Raw genomic sequence first — 12780 nt, forward strand, 5'->3', positions numbered from 1 at the left:
CTTATGTCATATGAAAGCTTAAGAGGATCTAAATTGCCTCTAAACTTCAAGTGCACTTAGTAGTTTCATTGCTGAGTATAATGTTTGCTGACTTTATAATTTTAGTCCCACAACCACAACAACGCTGGGATCTGCCAGCATGATATTGACACCAGCTGTGTATTTGCTGCGAAGTAAATCAACAACAACTTGCACACATATACCCAAGCATACACAAATTTACATGATCATGTTTTTAAGTAACCAGTTTATTTGTGTAACAATAGCATACAATATAAGTTAATAAATCTCCGATGTGGAATCTTCTGCATCTGAAAGGATTCACACAGCTTTAACAAAATGAGGTACAAGGGCACAAGCTGACCTTCCAACTGAGGAATCCAATAAGAAAGTGGATTACCAAATTCAGTAACCAACTTCTATCAACAACTATGAATCACACGAGCATAAAAGTTCTTTAAACACAAACAAAATCCCACAACAGTTTGAGGCTTGTTACCTGACCCCACACATATTGATAGCCCTTTATTTTGTAACAAAATAAAGTATCTTGACATTCACAAGAAATAAACACTTTTATAACACAATTTCACACTGTAGCTATATTAGTATCAATACTGTTCACCTATCCATGTATCATCACTTTAGATGTCATAGTTCATAATTTAGCTACCTGGAGATGCTTTAAAAAGCAAGCGAGTTTGTGAAATATGGTCCTCCTAAAATTTATATTATGTAATAAAGCTGGGAGTGTTCTAGTGTCAAGATCTACACTTACATGACCAATTTATTATATTCAAGTTTTAAGCAAAGGCAATGAGATGTCACTTTCCTTACTTCAGTTTCTCACTAACATTACAAAGATTTCTATAAGAAACCTAGCAATTCTACCAGAACTGCAATTTTTAAAATTTTCACACATCAGAATTTGGTTCAATAAAAACTTGCACACTTTAACAATGTTAGCAAATGCTCACTCTCCATGGGTACACCAGTCAGAATACAAATTACTTCACTGTATAACCTATTGCTTTTAAATTCAGATCCCATCACATCTACAAAAAGCATGTACTATAATAAGATGAGACTGCTACATGAGGCACTAGGACAATGACAAGTAACTTGCCAAAATATCCTTCCTCCGATATTACGTGAACCTGAAATTTTAAGCAGTACCACTTGTAGGTGGCCAATATTATATGATCTCCAGGATTTATTACAGGAACTGCACCAAGTTCGCAGACTGACGTTCACAGCAATTATCACATTCCTGGTGAGATTAAAATATTTTATATCACATTATAACAAAAAATATTTACATATCATTAGGCTACATTAAATTGTGATTTGTATGACTATGGTTCCCAGTAATGAAACTGTTGAAGATGACTATATGTAAATATATATAAATAGCAGCAAACACTGCATTAATGACATCATAAAAAGTATTAACTAGTTAATTTAACTGTCTTTGTTCCACTCATCAATGAATATTTACAATATGTCCAGTCAAATATGGCAGTTAAACATGAGACCAACAAGGACAGTGCCACTTAAACAAGTGAAAGGCACAAATAAATTATGTACTGCATAGAAATATATATAATATATTTATATATATCAGCTTTCCTCATTCAGGAGGCCACAGCACATATGGGCACATATTTCAACAACTACATACAAACTGTTTCTTAAAATGCCACGTTATAAACTTTGTTGCTATCTACATTTGTTACTTAATGGAAGTATTCTTGTTGGCATCTTTTTGTAACCAATTTGAATGTGCATTGTATGGAGTCAACTGTAGCAGATTGCAGATATAAATGTCTGTATCAACATTTCTTACTTGAACAATCAGTAAACTACTTTACAGTTCCTGATTGTCCATAACAATAACCCATTACATAAAATATTAAAGAGTATAAAAGTGCAACACTGGAATTAAGTACAAACAATGTTGTGTTTTATGGTATATTATTTTGTGAATTTTTATGACTCAAATGAATGTTCTCTTTCTGAGTTCTATTCTTCAAACGGAGAACACACACTCAGGTCACCAAAACATTAATACATTGTTAAAAACTTTATTAAGAACAACAAAAAGTTAACAGTTATGCCTTCTGGCATTGTTCACTTTCTATGCCTGATTGAATCCTTCCCATGGTCAGGTGTGTTTTTCCTGCAACAAATGGAGAGGAGTCAATATTGCATTTACCATGAATGAAACTATTTAGATACAAATATAAGTACCTTTTGATGAGAAGCAAACAGAGGAATTGATCTTCAACATAGCTACATATTTAAAGAGTTTTTCTAGCTACAAAAGTTGAATAACTTCCAGTCGAGAATAGTGAGCTCCAAATATGGTGCTTCCTTTTGTAATCTCCAGTGTTAAGACATTACTACGAAACTTTTACATGGATATTAACTAGATCATTCAAGAAACTTTATGTAAAAATTGCTGAACTTTCAACTCTACAGCAATAGCAATACTAGCAGTTTTGCAGTTTTAAATATCAGGTCAATTATTGTTTGTTTATGAACCAAGTAACAGTATCATCTTTTAAGCAACACCGACAAGCTTTTTGAGATCCCAAAGGAAGTCCTTTGTATATCGTGGATAGTATCCTACCTGTTCAAAGGAACCAAAAGACATGCCTTCACAGACCTACAGAGGCAAATGCTGGGGCCAAAGGCAAGGAATTTGTCAGTGGCTGCAGGTGGGCACAAAAGCCTGCCAGGTCCATGTCCTCTACTAACTATCCCACTATCAGCCTACAGTGTTCTTGACAAATTTGTAATGACACACCCAAAACCACAATATAAGAACCACTGTCTTACATGATAAGACTAATTTAAGTTGTTTCTACAGATTCAGCGCACAATCCAATAACCCCATCGGCACACCATCATCTGCCCGTTCAAAATCCATTTCGTTTGGTGACAATCTGGTCAATCAATCTATGCACAAACTACTGGACTCAAAAAGATTGAATAAGATGCCTTTACATTATTTTGGAAATATGCCACAGAATAAATTTTTCAAACAGCATTTTTACTTACTGCTCTGGACTGTTATCTGTGTCACTTTCTTCAAGTTCCGCCTTGTTGCGCTTCTTCTCATAGATCAAGATAATGGCACACAGTACAAACACTTCAGCACATATGCCGAGGAATGGCCATAAAGCAGCAAGTTTGTCTAGAAACAGAAGCACTGTTTATTAGCACTATCACAATAGGGACATAAATTATTATTATAACAATAATAAATAATGGAAAATCCAGGACAGAATGTAACTGTCTGGCTTCAAGTGTGTGTGTGTGTGTGTGTGTGTGTGTGTGTGTGTGTGTGTGTAAAACTAGTATTGCATTACATTATACAAAATCTACATGACACTTCTGGTTTTAAATTTTGGCTTTATACAGATATTTACAGTTGGGCACTTCTATGCTGATGGCACAGCCTATTCAATATGGTTCACATGGTGGTTCTGGAATTTGAACACCAGAAATTAAGTCTGGTAATACAATAATTATTCTTAAGACATAACTATGAATATATGCTGGTATCACTAACATTTTCCTTGTATCAACCAGAATTTTCTTCAATCATCCTTCAACCTCTGAAACAACTGTCAAATTCTACGAAATTTTCGAATTACCCAAGGTTCCAATCTCTTAAAACATTGTTGCTATACAATTTCTCATGCAACCACAAATTGCCAACTACTCCAGCCACAGCATCCAATTATAAATACATGTGCTTGTACCGGGAGTACACAACGTGAGGCATTTGAGCGTTAAATAAAGATTGAAGGAAACTGAAAAGACGGCGGTACTGAGAAAAAGCGTGCCTATATGTGGTTTCCAATTGAGGCAGATGGTCGATATGAGACCTTCCCTCCTGAAAGCCATCCTGGTAAGGAGATAAAAGGTCCTAAGATTTGGGGACCCAATAGAGCCAATTTAGTAACTTGAAGTGGACACTGGCCAGACTGACTGGCCAGTAGCTATCAAGAGATGACAGCGTCTTAAACTTTAGGTCAGGCATCGCTATACTGCTAAACACCCGGAGAAGATATTGTCGTTGTGGAGGACTGATGTGTTGAAGCAACTCATTACGAATGGAATCAGGATCTAGGGCTAAATCTTAAGAAGATAGAATTAGAATTAATTCTCATCCAGTAGAAGTTTTATTGTTGGATTCCACCTGACAAGGGGTAAAACATAGGAGGAAAGCTTCAGCCCACTGTCTCTGGAGGAGGAAGGCAACTGGTTAGGAGGCTCACTGCTGCTGTTGCTGAATGAGTCACGATGTGTTCTGCAAGACCTGACGGATTGGTACAGATGCCACCTGGAAGAGCAAGGCCCGGCATGGATTGGTTTGTTTGTGGTATAAAGTAACCAAACTGCAAGGTCATCAGTCACTTTTTCCTGACACAAGCAAGGCTCAAGGTACAAAAACACCCAACACCACAACTAAAAAGAAAACTAATGGAACAAACAAAAAATGGGGAAAACATACACCACAAAGAAAAGTAGAAGAACGTATTAAAACCAAAGAGCATGTGGTCTGGGCTGGCTGATGACAATAATAAAAGAGGATGAGCCAGACACACTGCAACACACTAAGATGTCCACCCCAAAGAGACATGGCGCGTTGAACATGTAGGGAAAAGATGACCATCAAGACAAACAAATGCAAAGAAAGTGTGAGACTTAAAATGCAGGGAGGGTGGCAACCTCAGAGAGAAGGCAAAAAGCCCACCCTTAGATGGTACGATAAAAAGCACCCTCACGGATAAAATTTAAAACTAAATCTGCTGTTGAGGCATTGTCGACCAACACCAAAAATAGGGCGCTGAGAAGGTTAAAAGTCCGCCACAGAGCGGCTGAAAGTGGGCAGTCCAGCAAGAGGTGGATGACTGTCACTCTGAGCCACAGCGACACAGAAGCGAGTCCTCACGACGGAGGAGGTAAATATGCGTTAGCCATGTATGGCCAATGCGGAGCCAGCAGAAGACAACTTACTCCCTGCCATAAGCTCGCATGGAAGACTTTCACACATTCGTAGTCTCCTTCATGAGAGAGTGTTTGTTGTGCATACTGTTATGCCATTCCATCTCCCAAAGCCAAAAAACCTTGCGGCATAAGACAGAACGCAGGTCAGGTTCAGAGAAGCCAATCTCCATAAGCAATTTCCGTGCAGCCTGTTTGGCCAGCCTGTCAGCAAGTTTGTTACCTGGGATTCCGACATGACTTGAAGTTCAGACAAACACCACTGAACAACTGGACCATTCCAGGTCATAGATGGACTCCCACATGGTCACTACCAAACAATGACGAGGGTAGGACTGGTCGATAGCTTGAAGGCTTCTCAGGGAGTCAGTACACAGGAGAAATGACTCGCCTGGGCATGAACAGATGTGCTCAAGAACATTAGATATAGCCACCAGCTCGGCAGTGAAAACACTGCTGCCATTGGGCAAGGAATGCTGTTCAATATGTCCTCCATGGGCAAACGCGAAGCTGACATTACCATCAGCCTTTGAGCCGTCAGTGGAAACCACTTCATAGCCTCGGTACATGTCAAGAATTGACAAGTAGGGGCAGCTGTGAGCTGTGGGGTTAACTGAGTCCTTAGGGCCATGTGATAGGTCCAGGTGAAGCTACACACCATGTAGGTACACGCGAATGGACCTCAAGTATAGGTGGTAAAGGCCACGGAATCCAGTTCGAATAGAAGGGATGGAACGCTAACTGCAACTGTAAACCCTGACCTGGCCCACTGATGTGAGAGTGGAACTGCCGTGGGTGGGAAAAGGAGATGGTAATTTGGATGTGCAAGGGAACTACAAATGTGTGCAACGTACCTGGTGAGCAGTTGTGCAAGCCTAACCTTCAATGGAGGGACTCCAGCCTCCACCAGGACACAGGTCACTAGACTCACCCTAAAAGCTCCCATCACTAGTCTAACACCACACTGGTGCACTGGGTGAAGTAACCGCAACGCAACGCTAAGGGTGCCACTGAACTATAAACCACACTCCCATAGTCAAGGCGGGATTGAAGGACGACTCTGTAGAGCAGCAGCAGCAGCAGCAGCATAGAGCGATCTGCACCCCAGGTGGTGTTGCTCAGGCAGTGGAGAGTATTGAGGTGCTGCCAGCACTTCCACTTAAGCTGACAAAGGCGAGGAAGCCAAGTCAATCAAGTGTCAAAAGCCAGTCCTAAGAATCGATATGTCTCCACTAAAGTGAGTGGATCATCATTAAGGTAAAGTTTGGTTCTGGATGAATGGTACTAGGCCAACAGAAGTGCATAACCCAAGACTTTACGGCTGAAAACTGGAAACCGTGGGCTGGAGCCCATGACTGTGCCTTGTGGATAGCTCCCTGTAGGCACCACTCAGCAACACCAGTACTGGTGGAGCAGTACGAAATTCTGAAGTCGTCTGCATACAGAGAAAGTGAGACCAATGGCTCTACAGCTGCTGCTGGACCATTAATGGCCACTAAAAATAGACATACACATAATACAGAGCCCTGCAGGACCCCATTCTTCTGAATATATGGGGGGAACTATAGGAGGCACCAACTTGGACACAGAAAGTACGGAGCAACAGGAAGTTTTGGATCAAAATTGAGTGCGGGCCTCCGACACCCCACTTGTATAATGTGGCAACAATATGATGTTGCATGGTGGTGTCATAAGCTTCTCGTAAATCAAGGTGTTGGCATCTCAAAAAGGCTGTTCGGATGTCAGACTACAGACACAAGAGTGACCCTAGCAGAAACCGCCCTGGCATGGACCCAGCAGGCCACATGATTCCCGGACCCAACCTAACCGTCGACACACTATACATTCTAGCAGCTCGCAAAGAACATTGATGAGGCTGATAGGCCGATAGCTATCCACATCAAGCAGGTTTTTGCCAGGTCTGAGCACTGGTATGATAGTGCTCTCCCACCACTGTTATGGAAAGACCCCATTGCACCAGATCCGGTTGAAGGTGACAAGGAAATGTCACTTTTAGTCAGATGAGAGATGTTTAAGCATCTGACTGGATCCAATCAGGCCCAAGAGCTGTGTTGGAGCAATGTGCAAGGCCACTGAGGAGCTCCAACTCTGTAAATGGGAGGGGGGGGGGGGGGGGGGGGGGTGTTTCATAGGGGTCACTGTGTCGTGTAGTGAATGAGAGGACTCTCTTCCATCCGCCTTTCGATAATGCGAAAGGCTGGCGGGGTAGTTCTCCGATGCAGACACACTAGCATAGTCCTCAGCAAAGTGCTCGGCAATTGCATTTGCATCGGTAGATAACAAGCCATCAATGATAATTCCAGGGACACCTGTTGGGGTCTGGTACCCAAAAAAAGTCTGATCATTCAGATATGGGAAGGTGAATATGGCACGCAATGGTCGAGACAGTCCTCTCGCACCACTAATGATTCCACCTTCTGATAAGCTGGCAAACACAGGCACGGAGCCGTTTAAAGGCTATTAGGTACTCTGCCATCCATTACGAAAAGCTTATGACAGCACCTTGCAACATCATATCCTGCACTTATGTCGTGGTAGAGCTCGCCGACTGCTCTTTAATTGCCTCAGCGACTTCCAGCGACCACCTAGGTACAGACTTTCACTGGGGCACCCCAAAGAACGATGGTTGGCATTTTCTGCTGCAGAAATTATTGTTGTAGTGACCTGTTCAATCACAACCTCGATGGCACAACGTGGGGAGATTCAACGGACACCGTGGCAGTGACAGGAAGATGGGGGAAGTGGTCACTACCGCACAGGTAGTCATGTGCTCTTTAGTGGATAGTTGGGGAAGTCCTGGGCTGCAAATTGATAAATCAATGGCAGAGTAACTGCCATGAGCCACATTCAAATGTGTGGTGGCCCCAGTATTTAAGAGGCAGAGGTAGAGGTAGAGTTGGGACAGTAAATTTGCGAAATCTCTGCCACAGCCAGTAAGCATGGTGCTACCCCACAAGGGGTTATGGGCGTTAAAATCTCCCCAAAGTAGTAAAGGTTTAGGGAGTTGATCAATCAGTGCAGCCAATATGTTCAGGGGAACAGCACCATCTGGAGGGAGATATGCACAGCAGACAGTTATCTCCTGTGTCGTCTGTACCCTGACAGCCACAGCTCGAAGAGGAGTTTGAAGGGGCACAGGTTCACTACATACCGAGTTCTGGACAAACGCAAACACCACCTGACACTACTATAGTTGCTACAGTTCTTTTAATATCCCATGTAGCCACGAAGAGCAGGGGTCCGCGTTGCCGGGAACCAGGTTTCCTGGAGTGCAATGCAGAAAGCAGGTGTAAAGCTTAACAATTGCTGAAGCTCAGCCAGGTGGCGGAAAAAACCGCCGCCATTTCACTGGAGGATGATGTGATCCTGAGATGGCAAAGGCATGTAACACTCAATGAGGCAGTCTATGGCTCAAGGTCACCTGCTGCCACCGGCATTGCCGAAACAGGCTATATCCATTGTGTCTGAGTGTCTGGCGAGATCTAGGTCCTCAGTGGATTGAAGAATCTCCACCCCATCCTCAGACGTAGAGCTTGTAGGTTTTGTGTGTTGTTTTTAGGGCATGAAACATCTAAGGTCATAAGCGCTCAGTAAAGAACCAGATAGTGCTGGGGTTGTGAAGGCAAATAATCGTTACAAGGTCCAATACAAAAGGGAAGAAAAAACAAATCTAAAACATCAAGACATCATCATGGAAGAGTATCTAAAAGACGTCAACAAGACATGGAGTCACCAGGTAGAAATTAAATCTCTCTCGTCATATTACTGCTTTTAAAAAACACAAAACGTGAGCCAGAGCTCGAATGTAATCTGCTAAATTGCCCGGCAAATCAGGTGGCAGCCTGAACCCGAGACGAAAGTGGCTAAAATAGGGGTAGAGGGTCAGGAAATGTCTGATTTAACGGCTGGCTTTAGAAAGGACAGCTGAGTGCAAAGTCGCCACTCAACAAGTGGCGGTGACTAAAGCAGCAGTTCCCTATTCGCAACCGAGCTAACATTACTTCCTCATGGCGAGACAGCCAGGAGGAAGTCTATCAAGCTGTTGGGAGAGGTTTCACTTCTCTGAGTTTGTTCCCATGAAGGGAGCACCAATGGTCACATCAAAGTAACGTGATACGCTGAGGGATGAAAGTACAAATATCGTATCAGAGAACAGAGTAAGAGGCAGGCCGACAGATGGACGGCGGTCTTGGCTGCAGCATCATTCCCAGGCAAACTAACATGGCCAGGAACCCATATGAACATCACATGGGTTCCCCCATCTGAGAACAAATGGAGGCAGTCCTGGATCAGGATCATTTAGATTCTGAAGGACACTGAGTGAGTCAGAGCAGATCACACAGCGAGCGACCTGGTGCCTCTGGATGTAGTGAGCAACCTGATAAGAGGGCAACAAGTTCTGCTGTAAAAATTGTTCACTGGTCGAGAATCCAGTACTGAAACTTATCAGCCCCGACGACAAAAGCACAGTCAATGCCATGGGTGGACTTTGAAGCATCAGTGTAGAAGAGTATGCTATTGGCAATTTGTGAGCGAAGTTCGAGAAATAGGTCAGCTCGGGAGTCGAATCCTTCGGGAATGACCTGAGGTCAAAACGAACACAAACCTGTGTACGAAGGCACGGTGGTGAAGGGGTCTCCCTCATTCGGAAAGTGGCAGGAAGTGTGAACTGCAGCTGCTGACGGAAGCGAACGCAAGGAGGCCGCAGAGAAGAAATGTACATCTCGTACTGATGGTCAAGAATGTAATCAAAAAAAGCGTCAAAGGTTGGGTGGCCTGGCATGGAAGGAAGCCGACACGCATACCTACTGAGCAGGATGACGCGCCCGTATAGAACTTCGTTGCATCCACGATCGGGAGAGCATTTTGGCCCGGGTGCAAGGACAGTGGAAGAAACGCCTTGTACTGCAAGAAGTTGACACAAGCGGATTTGGTAGCAGAAAAGCAGAAACCATTTGTGACACTCCACTCACTCCACTCCACAACACTCAATACAGAGCCCTGAGGCATCCCATTCTCCCGTGAAAAGGTGTGGTGTGAATAAGGAGGAACTCCACACGTACCCGGAAAACTCGTTCCGTTAAAAATTCCCAGATGAAAGTGGGAAGACTACCGCGGAGGCCCTATGTGTGCATAGTATGTAGAATGCCTGTTCGCCAACATGTCTCCTAGGCTTTCTCCAAATCAAAGAAAATGGCCACTGTCACTTCTGCAGAAAATTATTCATTATGAATGTCGGCAGGGTGCCGAGATGATCAACCGCGGAGCGGTGCTTTCGGAAGCCACATTGATCATTAGTGAGAAGATGGTGCGACTCCAGCCACCACACTAATCTACCATTGGTCATGCGTTCCATCACCTTACAAATGCTGCTGGTAAGGAAAATTGGACAATAGCTGGAGGGAAGAGATTTATCTTTATCAGGCTTAGGTAGGGGAACAATGGGAGCCTCGCACCAAAGTGTGGGAAATACACCGTCAGTCCAAATACGATTTTAGGTGTTGAGGAGAAAGTGTTTTCCCACAGGAGGAAGATTCTGCAGCATGAGGATGTGGATTGTATCAGGCCCAGGAGCAGAAGACTTGAGGATGAGGAGAGAGCACACTCGAGCTCACTCACAGTAAAAAAAAAAAAAAAAGAGTATTGTAGCATTCTCGATTCAAGGAGAGAAAAGAGATTGAATGAGCCTCCTCCACCTGTTTCCGAGGAAGGAAGGAAGGAAGGAAGGAAGGAAGGCAGGCAGGATGGTAGTGGGTGGAGCTTGAAACCCTCTGCAAAGTACCAACCCAAAGGGTTGGAAGCATTGACAGTGTCGACTATGACGTTTCCCGCCACAGTCAATCCAAAAATCGGGAGTGGGTGGTAGTTCCGGAACGCCGGTACACGCCACCCCAAACGAGAGAGGACGAAATAAATCTGTTGAATGAGCTGGTGAAGGAAACCCAGCAAGAGAGAGAGAGAGAGAGAGAGAGAGAGAGAGAGAGAGAGAGAGAGAGACACGGGTGACGCCACCCACCCTGACGCCACCCACTCCGATTAGGGGCCCTCCCCACAGGTGCCACCCAGTCTCATCAAGGGCCACCTGGCGGGGTGGCCATTGCCAGGCGTCCCAATGCCCCTGGGAGATGGGTATCTACTCCATGGCATATGTAGGGAGTTTACGGCACAGACATCAGCAGAGCGACCCCTGTGCATTCAGGAGGCTACAACCAACAGGGTACATGGCAGCCCCACCTCAATGGACTGGCTACTGTGCTGGATGAGACGCAAAGAATTCCATGGTCATCGATAGCGCACAAAATGACACTGCATAGCAGGTGGAGGAAAACGCACCCAGGAAGGTGTCCTCACTCGAGACGGACAATGAGCAGGACTGCAATGCCAAGACGAGAAAATAGGCTAAAGATCTCAATGCACGATGAACATAATGCACCACGTAAGGCACCCTTCCCCAATTGGCTCGATCTTCGGGAAAATTTAGAAAAATGGAGGTCAAACCATACAGGGGACCATAACATAAAGGCCTAAAGGTGCGTGACTGCTTAGTCGCCTCTTACAACAGACAGGAATACTTCGGGCCTATTCTAACCCCCGGACCCGCAGGGGGAGCCCGGCATGTAAGACTCCTGCTGACGAACTTGGAGGGTGCTGAGTGTAGCCCTCAGCCATGACAAAGGGACAGAAGAATGTGGGAAGGGGAGGAAGCATTCTCAACATACCCATTTGCTCTGTTAAGTATTGGGCCTTGATGCAAAGATGTTTAGGAGTAATAAGATGGGTGCTGCTTAAGATTAAATGGGAAGTAGTCTGTCACAGAAGTAGTGTTGTGATTTGTGTGACGAAGGAAGGAAGAAGGATAGGGGAGTAAGCAAAAAGATCAATGGCAGAGAAAGTGCCATAGGCAGCAGTAAAATGACACGGGAAACCATTGCTAAGAAGAGACAGGTCATGGTCCACAAGAAGTTGGTCACTAACGAGCCTCTAACTAGACGAGGAAGCACTGCTGGATGGATGGATGGATGGGCATGTGATCAATGGGAATACTGCACAAGTATTGTGTTGGTCACTAAATAACAAGCCACCAGCTGACAGACAAGTGACTGATGCATTGTCATCAACTTCATTGTTGTCACGTATATAAAGACTGTACATTACAAAGCGGTCAGAGCAGTGTTGACTTTTACATACTCCTTTACATATCTGATCAATATGTTCATGACAATCTAAGGACAGATTCTACTCTAAATGCGTAAAATAAATTCACTGGTTTAACAGCTGGTGGCTTCTTATTTAGTGGTCGATACACCAATCATGTAGTACTATTGATTAGCAACATAGTCACATTCTTCCTGCACGACTAAGCACAATCACAAATTTAACAACAAAGAGTGGTAGTCCTAAAGCTAGTATAGTCTACATCTACATGGAGAGGGTTCATCGAACCACCTTCACAATTCTCTATTATTCCAATCTCATACAGCTTGCAGAAAGAATGATCACCTATATCTTTCCGTACGACATCCGATTTCCCTTATTTTATCATAGTGATTGTTCCTCCCTATGTAGGTCAGCGTCAACAAAATATTTTTTCATTCGGAGGAGAAAGTTTCTGATTGCAATTTCGTGAGAAGATTCTGTCGCAAGGAGAAACGCTTCTTTTCATGATTCCCAGCCCAAATTCTGTATCATTTCTGTGCCACTCTCTCCCATGTTTTGCGATAATACAAAATGTGCTGCCTT

General features: G+C 43.9%; 1 protein-coding gene across 2 annotated transcripts in view; it reads right to left on the reverse strand.

Annotated features, from left to right (window-relative positions):
* Nucleotides 1–230: 230 nt before the first annotated feature.
* The window catches only part of LOC126483645 (basigin), a 92963-nt gene continuing 80413 nt past the window's right edge, over nucleotides 231–12780 (reverse strand). For both annotated transcript variants that reach the window (XM_050106702.1, XM_050106703.1), the window contains exons 6-7: nucleotides 3064–3199; nucleotides 231–2179 (exon numbers count right to left, since the gene is read on the reverse strand). In XM_050106702.1, the coding sequence (XP_049962659.1) occupies nucleotides 2131–2179; nucleotides 3064–3199 (185 nt within the window). In that variant the 3' untranslated portion in view covers nucleotides 231–2130. The remainder of the gene's footprint in view (nucleotides 2180–3063; nucleotides 3200–12780) is intronic.

The sequence above is a fragment of the Schistocerca serialis genome, chromosome 6 (genome assembly GCF_023864345.2).
Source record: "Schistocerca serialis cubense isolate TAMUIC-IGC-003099 chromosome 6, iqSchSeri2.2, whole genome shotgun sequence".
In the NCBI taxonomy this organism is placed as follows: domain Eukaryota; kingdom Metazoa; phylum Arthropoda; class Insecta; order Orthoptera; family Acrididae; genus Schistocerca; species Schistocerca serialis.